General features: G+C 34.3%; 2 protein-coding genes and 1 pseudogene across 2 annotated transcripts; 2 read left to right on the forward strand and 1 right to left on the reverse strand.

Moving 5' to 3' along the window:
• Positions 1 to 5,131: 5,131 nt before the first annotated feature.
• LOC131617528 (helicase required for RNAi-mediated heterochromatin assembly 1-like) lies at positions 5,132 to 8,705 on the forward strand. Its single transcript, XM_058888806.1, has 7 exons — positions 5,132 to 5,260; positions 5,354 to 5,893; positions 6,115 to 7,350; positions 7,448 to 7,772; positions 7,870 to 8,128; positions 8,204 to 8,437; positions 8,615 to 8,705. The coding sequence occupies exons 1-7, from the start codon at positions 5,132 to 5,134 to the stop codon at positions 8,703 to 8,705; spliced, it is 2,814 nt and encodes a 937-aa protein (XP_058744789.1).
• Positions 8,706 to 10,491: 1,786 nt separating this feature from the next.
• LOC131619394 (uncharacterized) lies at positions 10,492 to 14,361 on the forward strand (annotated as a pseudogene).
• Positions 14,362 to 16,511: 2,150 nt separating this feature from the next.
• Positions 16,512 to 18,668, reverse strand: LOC131619395 (uncharacterized). Its single transcript, XM_058890497.1, has 3 exons — positions 18,189 to 18,668; positions 17,134 to 18,078; positions 16,512 to 17,054 (listed from the first exon to the last, which is right to left on the reverse strand). The coding sequence occupies exons 1-3, from the start codon at positions 18,666 to 18,668 to the stop codon at positions 16,512 to 16,514; spliced, it is 1,968 nt and encodes a 655-aa protein (XP_058746480.1).
• Positions 18,669 to 21,435: the final 2,767 nt, after the last annotated feature.

The raw sequence follows: 21,435 nt of genomic DNA on the forward strand, positions 1-21,435 counted from the left end.
TAGATATATATAACTTAATTTTATAATAATATTAGTAATTCGATATATATATATATATATATATATATATATATATATATATATATATATATATATATATATATATATATATATATATATATATATATATATATATATATATATATATATATATATATATATATATATATATATATATATATTTTTTTAATTTCTCTTCTCATAATGACTTTCTAATCTTAGGACCTACACTTACATACATTGTTGTAAGTGTTTTTTCCCCTATCACAAAGATATTTTTTATTTAGGTAACACTGTTTTTACCCATTTCAAAGAGAGAAAAAGGAGAAATACTTGCATGGACACGAACCTAAATCCAATATTTTGGGCACAACCAATGAAAAGAGAGAGAATATAAATTTATTTAATATTAATTTCGTTTTTAATTGGCATCATGGAGTTGGTTGAGATAAAAGAGGAGAGAGACAATTTAATTTTTAATTTTTAATTAATAAAAAAAATATGATTGGTTGTGTGTAAGTACAGGTGGTATGGTTGTGTCCATCTAAGTATTTTCCGAGAAAAAGGGATATGCACTGACAGTGTAAAATATTTTTACACTGTCAACCAATCACAACCATGTATCCAATTAAAGTACAATTTTAATTTTAAAAAATTAATATGACATGGCAAATGTAAGGATTTTGATTGGTTGTATGTGTAAAGTTAGTTTACGTGCACTACCTTTAAACCCTTTCAAAGATATCAACATAATTTAAGTTAAGAACAAAATACACTGACTTGGCATACATTTTATTTATTTATTTATTTTTTTTAATTTTACCTTTGTTATTTGTTAAAATCAGGATTAAAATGATAAAAGAAAAGTTCATTTTAGAGTCATATAAGTGTGAATTCATTATTTTTTTTTACAGTCCGTGTAATTAAGATAGATGTAGTTGATAAAGGAGATAGAAGATATACAAGGGTAATTGGGTGCAGATTAAGGGCAGACTAAGGAAAGCAGAGATTGAGTGTATTCAGTAGATTCGTTCAAAAAGCAATTGGATTAAATTCAATTGTAGTGGTGCATATAAAAAGACTATGTCCACGATCGGATGAGAATGTTTATTCATGGACTCCAATGGATACTAGTTAACGCGAAAAATTGGTTACTGTGATGTTCTTATTATGGAGATGTGGGCAATGTTTTATAGGATTGAACTAGTTTGGAAAGATAGAATTATAAACCTGATTATAGAGAACGACTTTAAAATCTTGATAGATATGGTTAACTAAGAAGCCGAAAATGATCATAATTTTTCAGCCTTAGTTAGAGAATTAGAAGGATAACTAAGAGGAAGTGACACATCAATTCTATGTCTAGCCTTTAGCAGAGATATTGAACCTAAATTTATGTTTAGACTTGACTTTATCATATCTAATAGATGAAAAATTTGGATCTAGTAATGACCAATACCTTTTGAATATCATAAAAATATGTTTTCGGTAGCTAATCCAAAATAACTGTTACGAACGAAGAATTTCTCAATATTAAAACTTAAAAAAAACTACATAGAACGTCACGATCACAATCGATACATACACATTAGGATGACTACATTTAACCCAAATAAAAGATGAGTTAGCTACGCTTATTGATCTTAACTTTATAATTAAACCCCATAAGAAATATGTTGAAACCATTTGTTGTTGATTCCTTAGACAACGCTCTCTCCCTCAATCTTCCTCTATTTTCCTCTCCTATTGTGTTTTTGGTATACAATAGACTTCTCTCACTCCCTACCAAGAAACCTACTAATTTACACCAAATTATTTCCAACTGAATTGTTTGAACCCCTATTTATAGATTTTTAATATGTCATTCTCGCTAAGTGAAACTCGTAACTTGCTTAGCGTGCCTACATTTTCTACCATTAAGTTATGCCAACTCATCCTACAAGTGGTCTTTGCAGCCTATTCTTGCTTAGCACGCCTCCAAGCTCGCTTACCGAGCAAACCCTTCCTTGCTCATGAAGTAACTTAGCCCTTAAGTCTTTTAAACTATCACATCTTGCTTAGCGCACTTGATCTTGTGCTAAGTGAGGTTTTTTGCTTAAACTTGAATTTACTCGAATATGAAGTATTAAGTTGTCGCCTTTGCTTTCTTAGCGATACCTTGTTCTTGGCTTAGCAAGCTTTGGTGTTTTTTTACTAATTTTTTGTGGTTTCTTGTTCCTTTTAACTTGTTCTTAGGGAATACACTGTCAAAAAGTTCATACATACATTTTATCATGTTGTACTAATAAATTAGAGTTTTTCATTTATTACTTGTAAAATAGGTTAGTAGGTGCTTATGTGTTTTGCGTATTTTTGACATTTATTAAGTATAAGGGGCTGTTTGAATTGAATTATTTGAACTTATCCACTACCACATTTTTGACATGACTAGATGCCTCTGATTTCCCCAACTTAAGGAATCTTCTGATTGTCTAATAGTCAAATGTGCTTATTATTCCGCTTCGGAACCAGAAATGTGTAGAGTTGCGGAAGCTGCAGTGGAGGAGAGCTTCTGATGTGATGGAGTAGGGTGTACTTGCAAGGTTATCACTCTGACGCTCAATTTAATATGTGAATGAAAAGAGAGTATTTAAATTGTGTTTGAAACATGTTACCTAAAATGGCGTCATCCTGTATATGTAGGAAAGAGAAATAATTGCATTGCTCCTTTTCCGATATGGGCTGCCGGGGGGGGGGGGGCGTTGGATGCGTTAGAGGTATATATCTCTTGCTTCCAAATCTTTGAGGGTCCAGTGGTCAACAGAATGTTTGAGAGCTTAACAGATACTTGATTTGAATATGGGATGCTCTCGTCTTTATGATGGTCGGATCTATGGAGGTGTAGTCTGATCGAGATAGATATGGTCGGCCTGGAAAAATCCCCCCAAGCTCTTGTGTTAGGGAATGAGCGTGAAGGTTTTTAGATGCCAGTAAGGCATCAAATCTCGTCTTAGGTTCAATTTGAGAAATGAAAGCATAATTCTTACAAAAATTGTTGATATGGGATCTTGTTCTTATACCTTTTCTAATGTCGTCTGACACTTGATCCAACAGATGATCTTTTGCAACTATCTAATATGTAGGTAGTTGAGGTGAGTTCTCTTGTTTCCAAACCCGAATGAAGCTTTAAGCGGTTAGACTCCCAGCTAAACTGATATCTTATACGGACTTATCTCGAACTAATGATAGAGTTTCGAACTGGCTTTCCTTCGAACAAAATTGAGGTTTTATAATGGCTTGACCACGAACTAAACCAAAATTTTACACCAGACTGATCTCGAACCAACTGAGCTTTTACACCGGGCTTAACTCAAGAACCGATAAAAATATTTTTCCTAGTTATCTTCGAGAATCTAGAATTTTTTTTCCTTAAGTGACTCGACTCACGAACCAAATTGAAACTTAATACTAAATCCTCCCAAAAGAGCTTTTAACAAGTTTAGCTCCAAAGCGAAACGAACACTTCCTAAGGAAGAAAGATTCACTTGAAATAAAAAATAACTTTTGGTGAATTTACAATATTACCATTTCCAAAACAATTTACTCACTTAAACACAAAAATCTTTCTTAAATCACTATGGCCAAATTTATGTGAGAGAAGGAGAAAATATTTTTGAGAGAGTGTGTGTCTGAGGAATGTGAAAAATATAACGTTTTTGGATGTGAAAAATGGAAGGGAAGACCTCTATTTATAATCCAAAGGATTGTTCAGAAAAAGGAAATAACCCATGGATAAAATTAATTGTCTAATCGATTGGGTCTTTATTCCAATCGATTAAATGACCTAAATATTTGATTATTTTAGACCAATTTGGAGATATTTGATAGAGAGACGTTACCCTTCATTAAAACACTATCACAATCGATTATACATTCATTTTTCACTCATCGATTAAGTATATGATCCAATAGATTATAAAGTTCAAAAATATGTCCTAATTATTCTGAAAGTTATTAACTTATCTGACTAGGGTCCAAATTATTTTTAGGTTTTTTTCTTTAAGAAATATAGGTTTTAAAAAGAGTTTTTGTTAGTATTTGATTTATCCATATTACTTTATGAAAATGCTCTGGTGTTCTTACAGAACATTGATCACTGAGACACAATGAAAAGAGCTTTCTCATTTTCTCTCTTTCACACTTTAAAGTTTCAAGACTTTCGTTGAATACACCAATTATCTAAGCACTTCACTTTGAATGTTGTTGGAAATGAGGCTTGTGATATCTTCAAATTGAACGCTATCATTAGATAATATCAATGGTGATAATTAAATCCTAACTTTTCGACTTTATTCGAAGAAAAAGCTTACTCAAAATAATATACAGATTACTCAAAATAGTATAAATATTAATCAGAACAATGAATATATTACTTAAAATAGTTAAAATTCGATATTACTCAGAATGGTAGATGTGTACAAATAATGCATATATTATTCATAGATTATGATATTATTACTCGTTTCTAACCAAAATATTATTCGGAACAATTTAAATATTACTCGTACGACCCATAGTCCCCACTCAGTAGTTATTTATAAAACTCCTTTTCACATATGAAGTGCTTTAAAATAAAATCATTTTCAAATATTTTCAATATATACACCAACTATCATGAATTCTTTAATAAAAGCATTCACATTAAATTTATAATTAAAAAACACAAAATTGTTTTTTATACTTATACAGTATAAAACTAATATAGTACATTTTTTACAAATTTAATCCAATAACAACTTTTCATAATACGTGAAATCTGAAGAGGGTGTGCATGTATGATCAGCAACTACAAGGCCATAAAAGAGTTGTAGAAGTCGAAAAATCATTTCACAATGCATCTTGTCATTCCCAATAAAAGTACCTTATTACCAAGTTCTACTAGTATTCCTTGAATTAAACACCACTAACATTAACCATGCATGAAGGTAACTTCTCATATTCCACTAATATCACATTCTATATCGCATATATACTCACACATACACACATAATAGCATCATTCTATGAAGTACTTGGCTTAAACTTGAACTGTACTTGGTGTTAGTGCGATCTGTTCTTCTTCCTTGAGAAAGAGGTGATAAATTATTAAAGAATGTGGAAGAGTAATAGTAGTCATCATGCAAATGAAGATGAAAATGAGAATGCAGCTTTTGGATTTATGGAAATTGTATTCTCATGGTCTCTCAGAGATATTCTCAATGAAAATCTCTATAAAAAACAGGTTATTTTCTTTTACCTCTTTGTTTGTATCGGTCGAAATTTTTTTCTAAAGAACTGCTTAATATTTTCATTGGTTATGAATTTTTCTTCTCAGGTGAAAAAAATTCCTGACACGTTTAGTTCATCTGATGATTACAAAAACTCCTTCATTCAACCATTGCTGGAGGAAACACATTCAGATTTATACTCAAACATGCAAGGAGTGTCTAATGCTCCTTTTTGTGAAGTTTTGAAAATCGAAAGGGATAGGAAGCAATTTAAGCTTCCAAAAGCATTATTCTATCTGTTATCGTTGAAGACTTCACAAGATATTAATGGTAAATATGAACCAGAAGCTGGCGATCTTGTTGCTTTCACTGATATTAAGCCTAAAAGAGTAGATGATCTTAATACACAAAGATGTTCCTATAATGTTGGATATGTTGTCGCGCCAAAAGATGAATTTTCTGGTGAAGTCTCGATACTGTCATCGAAATGCATGTTTGAATCTGACTTCAGGAATAATGATAAGAAGATGTATGCAGTTTATCTTATGAACATGACAACAAATGTTCGTATTTGGAAAGCCTTGAATTCACAGTCAGACGGTGACCACCTTGACCTTATTAAAAAAGTGTTGCGGCCTTGTCACGATGTAAGAATCATTTTTTCATTTGTTTTCTTTGTTAGTCTCTCTTTTTTCTAATATCATAACATGCAATGTTGTTCTTATACTAGTAGATAAGTTCAAATAAGCCAAACTCAGTTGTGTACAAATTTGAGTTTCTATGTAGTTTAGAACTATGAAGTTTTTGTTTATGCAGTTAGATATGACTATATGAGTTGAACATTTTTTATGTTTGATTTGTGTTTCAGGGTGGAGAAAACTGCAAGTTTTGTAGTCAATATGCTTACACTAAAGAAGACATAATTCGTTCTCAAAATCTGAATGAATCACAGGAGGAGGCTGTTTCAAGCTGTGTTGGTATGTTAAACTGTTGTCATGCTAATACCAAACTTATTTGGGGTCCTCCAGGAACTGGGAAAACAAAGACTGTTGCATGCCTCTTGTTTTCTCTACTCAAGTTGAATACCAGAACACTGACATGTGCACCAACAAATACTGCGATTTTGCAAGTCGCAACTCGGTTGCTTACTTTAGTTATGGGATCCCTTGAGTATGATTCATATGGTTTAGGCGACATTGTGCTGTTTGGAAATGGTAAAAGAATGAAAGTTGATTGTTATCCAGGTCTAGGAGATATCTTTCTTGATTATCGCGTGAAAAACCTCATGCAGTGCTTTGCTCCTTTAACCGGATGGAGGCGTACGCTGGAGTCCATGTCCCAGTTTCTCCAGGATCCTAAAAATCAATATTTGTCAGAGAGTGATCATAAGTCCCTTGAGGATTTTGTCAGGGAAAACCATAGTCATGTTTTATCCGCTTTCTCCTCGTACAGGCGAATTAGTAGGAATGATGATGATATTATGACATTTGAGGAATATGTGCAGAAGTTGTGGAAGGATATTGCAGATGAATATTCGGACGAGATAGAAAAAGATGAAAGTTTCATGACATTGGAACAGTTTGTAAAGAAGACATTTCGTGAACTAAGTGAGAAGCTCAAGTATCTGATACAAACCTTATATACTCATTTGCCGAAGTCTTTCATTTCGCTTGCAACTGTGAAAAAGATGTTTCGAGCTCTTGAATTATTGAGGTCTATTGGAATTTCATTGTTTCAAGCAGAGTTTAAGCAAACTCTTAGTGAAAAAGAAAGAATTCCTTCTTGCTTTCTTCGATCTAACTCTGAAATAGACGAGTTCTTGAAAATACTCAGTTTGCTTTCAAGATCTATTCTTCTTCCTGAACTCAATGGGAGAAATCAAATAGAAAAGTTTTGCTTGTCCAATGCATGTCTAATTTTGTGTACAGTTTCTAGTTCTATTAAACTGTACACCGAAGGAATGACTCAGGTGAAGTTTCTAGTAATTGACGAAGCGGCTCAGTTGAAAGAGTGTGAATCAACAATCCCCTTACAGCTACCGGGTCTTCAGCATTGCATTCTTATAGGTGATGAGAAGCAACTTCCAGCACTGGTGAAGAGCAAGGTACCTGGTTATTGAATTTAGTTTTTTTGAACCGTGAATCTTTTCGTCATTATTTAAGTAATGTTTTATAATGTGTTTGAAATTGTTAACTTTTTAGATTGCTGATAGTTGTGGGTTTGGAAGAAGTATGTTCGAGAGACTGGTGCTGTTAGGATACAAGAAGCATATGCTTAATATTCAGTATCGAATGCATCCAAACATAAGCTTATTTCCATGCAAAGAGTTCTATGATCAAAAGATTTCTGATGCCCCTTTTGTCATGGAAGAAAGCTACAATAAGAGTTTCCTTGAAGGAGAATTATATTCATCGTATTCTTTTATTAATATCGCTAAGGGTAAGGAGAAATCTGGCCGTGGCCACAGCTTGATGAACATGGTTGAGGTTGCTGTCATTTCTGAGATGATTAAAAACCTTAAAAAAGGTTATTCTCTTTACGATTTTTGTTTATTTTGTCTAACATGTGTAACACGAAACTTTAATATGCAATAATTAATATGTGCATGTTTTTGGTTTTACAGAGTTTAAGAGGACACTAAACAAAGTTAGCATTGGAGTTATCTCTCCATATAACGCTCAAGTCTATGCAATCCAGGACAAAATTAAGCAGTACACTTCTGTTTCTGATACCGATTTTTCTGTGAGTGTTCGCTCGATCGACGGTTTTCAAGGGGGTGAGGAAGATATTATTATAATGTCTACGGTGAGATCGAATGGGAGTGGAAAAGTAGGTTTTCTTTCTAATAGACAAAGAACAAATGTGGCTATGACAAGAGCCAGGTATGTAACTTATTTCACAAGTTTTCATGTTGTTGTGCAGAGTGCAGACCAAACTAAGTTTTTTTGTATGCGCAGATATTGTCTTTGGATATTAGGAAATGCTTCTACTTTAGCCAATAGTGACTCTATTTGGAGCAAGTTAATTGTTGCTAAGAGAAGAAATTGTTATCATGAAGCTGGAGAAGACCCGAAATTGGCTCGTGTTATTGAGGATATCGTTTTTGAGCTTGAAATAGTTGGAGAATCTGAGTCGAAATTTAAGAAACTCAGTCTGTGTGAAAACCCAGAGACAGATTCTACTTCCTCTAGGTAATTAGAATTGATATCTCTTCAGATATTCATGTAAAATAATTACTCAATTGAACCAAATCTCTTCAAATATTCATGAAAATACTGAAATTGCTGTTAGTACAAATTGCTGCTACTTCAAATATTCAATTAAGATCAACAATCATTAATGTAATTTGCAATTTTTTTGTTTGGCAGGGTAAGGAAACCTAGGGTGCCAAGTATTACGCTGGCGAATCAATTGCGAGGTGTTCGGTCCCTAAGAGAAGACATTGAATCATTGTTATGAATAACAATATCATGGACTGTTTTCTAAGTTTCAATCACGTGCACAAGGAACAGACATTTGTGTTGCTATTTAGTTTTGGCAATTATGTAACATATTTGAAACATAAGTCCTTTTCTTGATGTTTACTATGAAAACATTTGACAAGTAGAAGAATGAATGTTTTTTTATAATTCCAAATGTTTTCATATTTTAGATATTTCTCCAATACAATTCAAACTTTGTGAACATTTTCAGAAACACACAAACACTGATCTATAAAATGTAAAAGATCATATGATTAATACATCTTTTTGAATGATTTTCATTCCCGATTCTGAACTATTTTTAAGTGGTAACAAACACCTTGGAGTAGGACAAAGAATCAATTTTAATTATTAGAAAAACGAATTTAACATTAATTAAGAAATATAACTAAATGCAAATTAATTTCGTAGATTTCATTTAAAATACAAATTAAATCTATTAATAAAAATTAGATATTAATTTATAAATATCAATAATTTAACCAATAATTTGCCCTCATTTAACTCAACTAAGACATACCAGATGACCTAAGTTAATACATTAAGGTCTGATTGGTAAAAATGACGGTTGACAGATAAGCTAGCTGATACCTTATAGCTTATAACTGATGGCTGATAACTGATGACTTATAGGTTATAGCGGATCGTTGAGACTGATAGCTTATAAGCTAATTGAACTGTTTGGTAAAATTAGCGGTTCAATTAACTTATAAATGTAAAATGACATAAAAGATATTTAATGTATAATTATTTTATTTTAAATTAAAATAAATTATAAAGGTTAAAAATGGATATCAATTAAAATAATAAGGATAAAAAAGGAAGAAAAAATAATAAGCTATAAGACATAAGCTAAAACGCTATTTGAAATAGCGTCTGGAAAATAAGCTATAAGTTAGTAAAATAAGCTATAAGCTCGTGATGAAAAGACCGTTACCAAACGAGTCTAAATTATAATATGAACTATAAAATATAAGACATAAGCTATAAGCTCGAAAACATGTCTTACCAAACATAAGTTAAATATTGAGTTAATTTAAGAATATATTAACATTACTAGTATTAAATTATTTATAAATGATTCTTTTATTGATAATAATCATCAAGATCTAATATCACTTTGATTTTTAATAATACTGATATAAAAGTAGATATTTCGATTTGCAAAACCTAACTTTTAAAATTTTAGAAAATTGAATTCATGATTTAAACTTTAAAGAAACATTTTTATATTAAATTCATTATCATGTATACTTGTTAGCATTTGAAAGGATTATATTAATTTTATTATTATCCACTACTACAAACCTTGAAAACAAGTACTACATTAAGTCAATTCATACATATGGAAACGAAAAGCTGTTACAGAACTCGAGAAAACCATGCGAATCATGCATAATGTAATTTCCTATGGAAGCACACTAATTATGTGCCGTTTCAATTGCCATCCCTCTAATTGAATGGAAAACACCACTTTCATCAGCTATACAAATAAATTTCACTCTCATTCACTTATCACTAAAACTATCCAACATTGCATGAAGCTAACTTCTCACCATTGTTTAAGACTGATAATAATAATAAAGTAAGTACTTTTTCTTTTAGTCATTTTTCTTGTTTTATTTATGTTCCACATTATTTCTACATGAAGTTGTTTTTTCACTTATTTCACATTAAGCTCAGCTACTTCAACAACAACTTAAACTAGTTCATTCTGTCTAGGTCTATGTCTTTGTGTTTTGATACTGATTTTGCTTTTCTTAATGGTTGCTTTAGGAGTATTTAAGGAGCAAATGATGGAGAAGACTAAGACCATCTCCAATGGTGCAACCCATTTTTGAGTTCTTTATGGGTCCCACCAGCCATATCATCTTAAAATAATTTATTTAATTTTTATTTTATTGGTGTAATTCTAAAGGGTCCCACAACTTTACCTCATAAATTAATTTGATTGGGTACCACAATTTTTTAATAGTTGCATTGCAATGCAACTCTACTATGACATGGAAAATTATTTCAATATTTAATTATTATATTGATGTCCAGCTGGAGAACTCAAAGGAAAATACTACCATTGGAGATGCTCTAATAATGCAACTGAAAAAGAAACAAATGAAATTGTCGGGCTTTTAAATAACGTATTCTCATGGACTCTACAAGACGTTTTCAACGAAAATCTTTACAAGTACAAGGTAATATAGTTTTAAATCCAAAACGTTTTCTTTACTATCTTATGTCGTTGCATAATTCAGAATTAATAGTATAAAGTTATTTAATTGCATATGCTGAGTTTTTTGTTAATTGTTAGTATCATGTTATATTGAAATGAATACTGGTTTTCTCTCAGGTGAATAAAATTCCAGAGACATTTGATTCACCCACAGAGTACAAGAAAGCCTTTATTCCTCTATTGCTAGAGGAAACACACAGTGATTTATCTTCAAGTCTGTCAGGTGTTGGTCGAGCGCCTTTCTGTGAAATCTTGAAACTGAAAAGAGACAGCAAGCTATTCAATCTTCCCAAACCGTTGGTATATAACATAAAGTTTGAAAAAGATGTTGGAAAGTATGAACCTGAGTATGGGGATCTCATTTTGTTCACAGACATTAGGCCTAAGAGTGTAGATGACTTGAAGTTGAACACTCCTAAGAGTCCCTATCATATTGCTTTTGTTCTTGGTCCAAAATTGGAATCTGACCCAAAATTGGAATCTGACGAGGAAATCCTAGTAATTTCATCCAAATGCATTAACACAGATTTTGAATTTGACACGAGGGATAATCAAACGCAGAAGTTGTATGCAGTTTACCTTATGAACATGACGACAAATGTTCGGATTTGGAAAGCCTTGAACTCTGAGACGCATGGAAGTATTATTGAAAAAGTATTGCAGCCTGATCCAAATGTAAGAATCACTACTGTTTATTATGAATGAGTTTCTCTGTGTAATATATTTCTGTGCAGTGCAATTTTCACATTTGGTCAATTCCACTTTGACTTTTGAATTCAAAATAAGATTATGAATGTAACCTGTTAAATGCTTGCTTTGTATTTCAGAGTGGACAGAACTGTCAAAAATGTCTATCAGAAACAGATAGTCATGCTCCATTCATCAAGGAAGACGTGATAATAAGTTCTCAAAATCTTAATGAATCTCAACAAGATGCTGTTTTGAGCAGTATTGATATGACAAACTGTCATCATTCTGATGTCAAAATAATATGGGGACCACCGGGAACGGGGAAAACAAAAACGGTTGCATGCTTATTGTTTTCACTGCTCAAATTGAAAACCAGAACATTGACTTGTGCTCCAACTAATACTGCAGTTTTGCAGGTGGCAATTCGGTTGCATAGTTTAGTAATGGATTCACTTGAGTATGATACCTATGGTTTTGGTGAAATTTTGCTTTTTGGCAATAGTAAGAGAATGAAATTGGATTCTTACCCGGGTCTTGAAATTGTTTTTCTTGATAACCGGGTTAATAGTCTAATGAAATGCTTCAATCCCAGTACTGGATGGAGGCAAATCTTGGAATTAATGAAACGGTTGCTTAGGGATCCTCAAGAGCAGTATTTATTAGAGATATGTGCATACCGTGCTTATCGTGCATACAAGAAAAATATGGGGAATGAGGCATGGAAAGGTATTGCAGGGATAAACCAAATGGTTGAGCAAGATAAAAAGAAAAGCATCGTGACAATGGAGGAATTTGTTCAGCAGAAATACATGGATTCGTCAGTTGAAAAGAAAAGAGTCATGGAAATAAGAGAGGAACTCAGGTTTTGCTCGCGAACGTTATATACACAGCTTACCAAGATTCTTGAGGGCTATAAAGAACAGCTTTTCTCAGAGAAAGATGATTTATCCTTAGATGAATTGGCAAAGGGAAAAAATAGGGATGCTTATCCTATGACATTCCAGAGATATGTGCAGAAGGCATGGAAAGAGATTGCACAGATATATGAATTGGATGAAGACGACAAGAATGCATGTGTGATGTCACTGGAAAAATTTGTAAAGATGGTATTTGAGAATTTAAGAGATATCCTTGAGGTCTTCAATCGCGCCTTATACACTCATTTACCAAAATCTTTTGTTTCCCTTGAAACTCTCAAAGCCATGTTACAAGCTCCTAATCTGTTCGAGTCTTTTGAAAATTCCCTGAGTCAGGCCATATTAAAGCCAACTATTTTTGACTTTGAAGAAAATTTTGTGTCTGATTGCTTTGGACCGTTAAGCGACAAAAGGGATGAGATACTAAGCATTCTAAGTTTGCTATCTACCTCGATTTCTTTACCTTGTATTTATAAGAGACGTGATATAGAAAATTTTTGTTTGTCAAATGCATGTCTAATTTTATGTACAGCTTCCAGTTCTGGTAAACTGTACACAGAAGGAATGACTCCGGTGGAATTTCTAGTAATTGATGAAGCTGCACAACTAAAAGAATGTGAATCTACTATTCCTTTGCAGCTGCCTGGTCTTGGCCATTGCATTCTTATAGGTGATGAGAGACAGCTTCCTGCATTGGTCAAAAGCAAGGTAATTAATAATTTCATTTTTATTGTTATTTGAACTCTGAAACTTTTGCATTATTTAAAGATCGTTCGATGATATTTTGAGATTATTATATTTGTAGATTGCAGACAAGTGTGAATTCGGAAGAAGTTTGTTTGAGAGGCTGGTAAGATTGGGATACAAAAGGAAAATGCTTAATGTTCAGTATAGAATGCATCCATCCATTAGCTTATTCCCATGCAAAGAGTTCTATGATGAAAAACTTTCTAATGCGGCCATTGTAATGGAAGAAAGCTATAACAAGTGTTTCCTTGAAGGAGATATGTTTGCTTCTTATTCTTTTATAAACATAGCTGAGGGTAAAGAGAAATCTGGTCGTGGACATAGTTTGAAGAACATGGTTGAGGTTGCTGCTATATCTGAGATTATTAAAAGTCTTAAAAAAGGTTTTTATTTTCTTTCTCGTACCTTTGAAAACATTAATTTTATATGAATTCTGAATTCATATCGTGTGTAACTTCATTTTCTTTTTCAGAGTTCATGAGAAAAAAGAAGAAGGTTAGCATTGGAATCATATCTCCATATAATGCTCAAGTCTATGAAATCAAGGAGAAAGTTAAGCAGTACACTTCGACTTCTAACTCAGAGTTTTCTGTTAGTGTGCGCTCTGTTGATGGTTTTCAAGGTGGAGAAGAAGATATTATAATAATATCAACAGTGAGATCTAACGGAAGTGGTAACGTCGGTTTTCTGTCAAACAGACAAAGAGCAAATGTGGCTATGACTAGGGCTAGGTATGTATGTTAAGTATATAATACTATTTTCAATCTTGCTAAGCTTTTTCTATGTTTAGTGAAAAGTGAGTTCATATTTTGTTCAGATATTGTCTTTGGATATTGGGGAATGCAACTACTTTAATCAACAGCGACTCTGTTTGGAGAAAGGTAGTTCTTGATGCTATGGGAAGAAATTGTTTCTATAATGCCAATGATGACAAGAAATTGGCGGGGGCGATTGAGAATGTATTGTTTGAGATCAAACTACTTGAAGAAACTGAGTCGCCGTTTAAGAAACTAAGTATAGGTGGAAAATCAACTACTTCCTACAGATGACTGAAAGAAATTTAACCTACAAATCATTTGTAATACTAGGTTATAGTTTTTCTGATTGTGATCGTATTTGTTGTTTAAGATACTTATTAATATGATGAAAAAAGTTAACTTTGTTAATTTATATGAGCAAACCAACTTTGTTGATTTATGTACTTGCATATATTCTGATTCCTGGGATTTCAATTTAAAACTAATACTGCATAATCTAAATTTCACATTAAGCTTAAATTTCAGAGCATTATAACAATCAATATTGAAAGCAACAAACTAGAACAAACTTGTTAATTCACCTAGATTTGCCGCATATGAAGGCTGCATGATGTCTCCTTGCCGACGCAACAGCCTGGTCCGACGCCATTTTCAAGATTGGCGGGGATGCTGGGAAATTGCATTGTTTATTGCACTAGGGTTTTAGATTTTGGGGGCATTTCTTTATTCGGTTGGTTTTTAGGGATAAGGGGGAATACAGGGAAAATAACTAATTTTAGATTTTGGATTTCGATTCCTTTATACCTTCCCTTCCACTCCATTCTTTACACTCCATTTCTTTTCTATTACCATAGTTTTTTTGTGTATATTATACGTATTTCTAAGACATGTGACACATATTTATTATTTATTTAACTTTATACACATAAAACTATAGAAATGGAAAAGAATTGGAGAGTAAGAAATGTAGTGGATTCTTACTCCTTTTCCTCTATCTTTCTCTAAACCAATATGAAAGACAGCTAATTAATTCCCGAAATATAGGTCCATAATAATCGCTAAATTTAATCTTATCTATGCTATTTTTATGACTAATTTTGTAATTATGCAAAGCCATTGTAAAAATAAATTTAAGGGTTAATACCTATTTTACCCCCTGCCATATGGGCCCTAGTTGAAAAACCCCCCTGCCAAAAAAAAAGTTTCAAAACATGCCTCATAAAATTTCAAAAGTTTGCATTTGGACCTTTATCACGCCACATCATTAAAAAATCTGATGTGGCATTATTTTCTGTAATTTTTTAATAAAATTATATGCCACATCACTAAGTCATGAAATGGAATGACCTAATTACCCTTAGTCTTTTTAACTTCATAAACCCAGGTTTCTCACCCTAATTCACATTCGTTGCTGCGTTATTCTTGTTCACCCAAGGTTTCTTCTTCTCCTTCTTGTTTCGTTGCTGCGTTTTCAGATTTGAGTCAACAAACTTCGTCTCTTTTCTACTCTTTTCTTCATGAGTCAACAAATTTCATCTAACTCAAGCTTATCTTCAAATGGAAGAGTAACTCCCAAATGTGGCCACAATGTGTCCATGAAGTTATTTGTTTCAAAATCGGTTTCAAATCCAGGAAGAAAATATTGGAAGTGTAAGCTGTGGGGTAAAGAAGACGACTGCAACGCATTTATTTGGGATGATGAATTTTGCGGTGTAAGAGAATTTGGGCATCTTGATGTAGGATTTGCAGAACGAATGAGCAAAATTGAGAGAGACTTTCCACTAAAGATGGAAGCCATAGAGAAAAAGATTGATGTGCTAACAAAGAAGATGAATTATCTTTTAGTTGTGTTAATTTGTCTTTGGGTTTTCTTTCTCTGTTCATGTAACAAATAATTTGTCTATGTGTTAATTTGTAAGACTTCTGTTATTGAATTTAGTCCAATTTATGTTATGTTGGTTCAAGTTAACTCATGTTGGTTTATCTGACAATTAATTTGTCTGTGTTGTAATGTCTTTATGAAGGTGTATGGTTGTATTGAAATAGACTACAATGGAAATGACATTTGTTCTGATATGAAATTCTTATGTGTTTTATTATACCAAAATATGAAATTCTCATGTGTTTTAGTTAAGCCAATACCAAGTGAACTTGGATTGATTCCAAAATATTGACAATAACAAGTACATAAATAACAACTTGGAATGGTACCAAAATGGCACATAATTAACAACTTGGATGAGTACCAAAATGTCACATAATTAAAAGCTTGGATTGGATCCAATATGTTCTAATCAGTAGGAGTTACAAAATGGCACATAATGTGCTTAACATAAGTTCAATAACACAGTACATTTGAAATCACAAAAATGGCACCAAAATGGCACTTAAAGTACATAACTTAAAGACATTAAAACAGTCAGATAGAACTTTTAACACAGCTACTGAGTCATTCTCCTAGCAATTCCCTTCCACTTCTGTTTTGAGATCTTCTTTGATGCACTCCAACCAGATCCTTCAGGTTCATCAATTGTCAATGGTACATCGGGTGTTGATCCAGGCCCACCATGTCGTTTGGCATTTCTCACCCCCTTCAAACTCTCACTGACCCTTTTTCTTGTTGGCTTCACAGGCAAGACATTTTTCTTTTTCTTTGTAGGAGGTTTTTTGACACTTGCTGAAGCTGGCACTGGTTCAGTCATTGCAGCAGGCTCTGAAACAGCTAAAGGAACACTTGTTGCAGCAGCAGGTTGCATAACAGCAGGTTGTGTGGGGTTATCAACTTGTGATGTTTGTTCTTCAAAGAGAGACATCATATCATTAAGCAATGCATCCAACTCTGGGTCTTCAATCACAGATGGAACTGCCTCAGTTTGAGCCTCAGTTGGAGCTGCCTCAGTTGGAGCTGCCTCAGTTGGAGCTGCCTCAGTTGGAGCCGGCTCTTGTACATGTTTTCTTGATACTTTGGTCCTGGGTGTCTTCCTCTGCATTCATTATCAAACATCATAACATATAATTTGTCAAATATAAGAACATATAAAGACATGAATTGTGAGGGAATACCTTTCTCTTGAGTGCATTAGGATTTTGCTCAGTAGCTTGACACTTCCTAGAATTGTGGCCCAATTTGTCACACTTTGTGCATCTATAGGATACACCTACCCTTCTCATCCTTGATCCACTCTCATCCAACTCTCTAAACCTCAGTTTCTTAGGCCTTCCAGGTCCCTTCTTGTATTGTGGTGGCAACAAATTTTCAGCATCCACAGTGGGCCACATGTCCATGCCATTTATTGGACTAACATTGTTTTCATAACATGCCCTATAAGCATCTCTCATGTAACAAGGATCAACATACTTTTCAGGATCTAAATTCTGATATTGCAAGGCAGAAACAGCATGTCTACAAGGTATGCCTACAAGATCCCAAAAGCAACAAGTGCAACTTTTCTTCCCAATGTCAACAACAAACTGCAACCCATTATATGGGTGATGAACTTGCCACAAATCACCACTACTCCATGTAGGCAGCCATTCTCCACTAAAATGAGTTTCCTTGTCAAGCCTTTTCCTAGGATTAGGCATGACATTATGGTTCCACTTATCAAGCTTCACAATACTATTAGCAATCCTATTCATGACATAGTTCCTAATCCATTCTACCATAGTGAGTATTGGTTTATCCCTAGCTTGTAATATGGTACTATTGAAAGATTCACTCAAGTTATTCATCAAAACATCACACTTAGGGTAAAATGAAAAAGAATGCTTACACCACAGTTTTGTTGGCACTCCCATCAACCAATCCCATGCCTTCTTGTCAAGTTGCTTAAGCTCATTCATCTTCTTCTCCCAAGCCTGGAAGTATGTGGCCTTGGCAGCCCCCATTAAAAGGTCCCTAATGGCAGCTCCACCACCAAATTTCTTCTTGAAATTTGCATACAGATGTCTGAGGCACACCCTATGTTCTATCTGTTCAAACATCTCCTCAAAAACACTAACAAGCCCCTAAAACCAGCATAAGCACACAACAGAAAAAGAACAACATTAGCACTATACTATAGAAATGAATCAATTAGTACTATACCATAAAAATGAATAACAAACACATAATGTACCTTTTGTTGATCTGATATAAAAACATACTTTCTCTCAGATCCAATGTCTTCCATCAGCAATTGCATAAACCATCTCCAGCTTTCCTTTGTCTCGGTCTCCACCACACCAAATGCCAAAGGATAATATTGGTCATTTGGGTCCCTTGCTACAGCAATTAACAGTTGACCTCCATATTGTGTCTTAAGATGACACCCATCTACACCTATAAATGGTCTACAACCATGGGTAAACCCTTTCTTGCAGCCATCCAAACAGAAATAAAACCTCCCAAATCTTGGTGGTAGTGTTGGATGTGGTCTCTCAGTGTTTATCTTGACAGTATTACCAGCACAATGGTTTCTCAACTCAGCTGCATAACTCCACAACATATTATACTGTTCCTTTGCATCACCTTCAATTATTTCATCAGCAATAGCTTTTGCTCTCCAAGCTTTTCCTTTGGTGATGCCTACTGCGCATTTCTGTCTAAGCTCAGCCATAATTTCAGACAACTTTACTTTCCCTTGTGATTTCCTCTTTTCAACCACTAACTTAGAAACCCACTTGGAATTGGCAGACTTGTTATTTAATACCCTTGCACATGTGTGGGTCCCCACCCAAGTCTTTATCTGGTATTGTCATACCCCAAATTTGTCCTACCCCTTAACTCCTAACTGGCTTAGGCTTTGCATTCATGTACATACATCATTTAGGTCATAATCCATACCCATGCATTCATGCCATATGTGCTATTCAAAAGACTAGCAAGAAAAAGCTTTCCTGGCAGAGGGTTTCCCACCAAATGTGTGGATCTGAGGTGTAATCAGGTGACTCTTTGTTCATTGAAGTCCTCCTGGATTGGGTGTCTCCCTGCTTTAAATCAGGGCATTGATTGAAGAGTGCAAGCTTGCAAATCATCCGGTTCCTTAAATCAGGGTTCTTTGACCAAAGTCAACCAGTTGACTTTCGGGTCAAATCAGGAATGGCTTCTACGTGTGAAAAACTTCTCAGGCTGGCCTTGTGGAGGTGTTTGTTTGACTAGAATTGATTGGAAGAGATTTAATCGGGAATTTCATCAATAGTCGGAAAAGTCGGAACAATTGACTTTTGGGTCAAAATCGGGAAAATTATTCAAATATTGACTTTTGGTGGAAAATTAATCAAGAAAAGTCGGAGAATGGATAAAATCAGGAGTTTGGCAAAAAGTTGCCAAAAATAGAAAAATGACAAAAATGGAAGGTTTCAACACTTAGAAATTTTTTGAAGGTCTTAAATCTTGATGAGCAGTCCACTTCAGCCCTGATTTGCACGTGGCAAATGGCATTTTTTGGAAAAATCCCCAACATCAAAGTTGTTCCTCTCATGGAGGAGAACAACTTTGTAGTTGGACACTTTTTCATCTGAAGCTTTTATGAAGAATTAAAGTGGTTTGAAGTCACTGAAAATCATCCAATCCAAGTCACAATCCAGGTCACAAGTCAGGTCATGACCTGGCATTTTAACAAACACATGGCATGCCAAATCTCTTGCTAATTTTAGGGCTCTACAAAAGTGTCATGGAAGCAAACTTGGTATGCTTCATTTCTTTGCCATGACCTCTATGTAATGCAACAAGATTTGGGTCAATTGGTTGGATATTGAATCATTTAGAAGCTTCCAAAGTCACCTCCTCGCTAAGCCTAAGTCACGCATCCGGCCAGGCAAGAAATCTGAGTCACGCGCCAGCATTTTGTCAAACAGATGGCGCGCCAAATCTAAGGTCAATTCTAAGGAATTTAAGAGAGTATTTTAAGCTGATTCTAATGTAAATATGTTCTACTCCATGGCTTCTTTCATTTGACACTAATGTCAAAAATTTTGACTAAGTGTGGATTGATGTGTAAAGCATTAAAGTGGGTTACTCGAGAAGGCATCTGAGTTAGACATAAGGGCAAGTCAGCATGCACATATGATCAAGTGGTCAGGGCCTCTTTTCATGGACATTTTTGAATGAGTTCCAGGCAGTATTTCGTGACAATTCCAACATCAAAGTTCCTCTCCCTAATTCCCTCTTCTTGTAGAACTTGAACTGGCATCATATAGTGGATCATGAGGAGACTTATGGGCATGGAAAGTCGATACCATAGATGGTTCATGCAAGCAAGACACTAAGAAGTTGTTGTAAGACAAAAGCCATTTATTCATTACCCTATACAACCATGCAAGTACTGCACATGTGAAAGCACACATAAACTTGCCATTTACAACAACTTGTTCATTAAGCTTCATGAGTCACACTATGCTACACTCACCCTCACCATACAATACATGAGGTCACACTATAAAAGCACAAATCCTTCACAAAACTAGGGGACTCTCATCATTCCATTTTTCAGAAAAAAGCTTTCTCTCTTCACTCTCATTTTTCCCTCGGTTCATACTCTCTCTGTTCAGAAAGTTTGTTACATATTGTAACAAACTCTAACAAACTCTCCCACCATCAATCTTCACCATCCATCTTCAACCTTCATCATTGACCTCAACCATCTTCTGAAAACTCCATCACCACTACAACAGCAACCACGTTTTCATCTTCATCAAACTTCCATAGATCTCATCATCTAACCAGAAGCATCATCATCGTTATCACATCGTGTGCGAAGCAAGATTCAAGTCCTCAAATTTCTGAGTTTATTTCTCGGAAATCACCTGAAGCCATTGACATCAACGAAGCGTATCTGAGAGTGCAAGGATCGCGAATTTTCTTCGAAGATCTTGATTCAAACTTCTGAGCGAGTAAGTAATTCTGAAACCTCATAGCATGCTAGTAGCGTGTACGTGCATCTGGCTAAGTTCTTCATGCTAGTTCGTACGTTTAAGATGATGATTCTTGAATTGCCTCATTTTATATGCAATACTGATTATTCGTGTGCCTGAACCTAGAATTTGAGATGTATGAATGCTTAGGACTATCCTCGTCTGAGGCGCATGCGTTTTGGTTAGGTTCTTGATAATTAGGGCATTAGATTCGTATTCGGTTTGAGTGATAGAGAGAGTATTAATGAAAACCGAGCGCGGATCTGGACTCAGTGCTGAAAACCGGGTAGAAAGGCATAAGCTTTTATCATTTCTGGGAGATTCCATCTCCTTCCGCAGCCACCGTGGCCGGAGAAGACGACCGGAGGCTGCGCTCCGGCGTCTCTGTGTGTGCATGAAACTTTATCCCTCTGTCCTACGTGGCTGATCTCTATTGGCCCTCATTTCCCATTATATTGCCATTTTGTTTTG

Source organism: Vicia villosa, linkage group LG7 (assembly GCF_029867415.1).
Source record: "Vicia villosa cultivar HV-30 ecotype Madison, WI linkage group LG7, Vvil1.0, whole genome shotgun sequence".
NCBI classification, from domain to species: Eukaryota; Viridiplantae; Streptophyta; class Magnoliopsida; order Fabales; family Fabaceae; genus Vicia; species Vicia villosa.

Bases quoted from the DNA above. Each gene is read 5' to 3' on its own strand.
- LOC131619395 (XM_058890497.1), bottom strand. From the start codon at position 18,668: ATGGCTGAGCTTAGACAGAAATGCGCAGTAGGCATCACCAAAGGAAAA. The intron at 18,079-18,188 runs GTACATTATGTG...TGCTGGTTTTAG, and splicing joins TTATATCAGATCAACAAAAG to GGGCTTGTTAGTGTTTTTGA. The intron at 17,055-17,133 runs GTATTCCCTCAC...TAATGAATGCAG, and splicing joins CTAATGCACTCAAGAGAAAG to AGGAAGACACCCAGGACCAA.
- LOC131617528 (XM_058888806.1), top strand. From the start codon at position 5,132: ATGTGGAAGAGTAATAGTAGTCATCATGCAAATGAAGATGAAAATGAG. The intron at 8,129-8,203 runs GTATGTAACTTA...TTGTATGCGCAG, and splicing joins GTGGCTATGACAAGAGCCAG to ATATTGTCTTTGGATATTAG. The intron at 8,438-8,614 runs GTAATTAGAATT...TTTGTTTGGCAG, and splicing joins ACAGATTCTACTTCCTCTAG to GGTAAGGAAACCTAGGGTGC.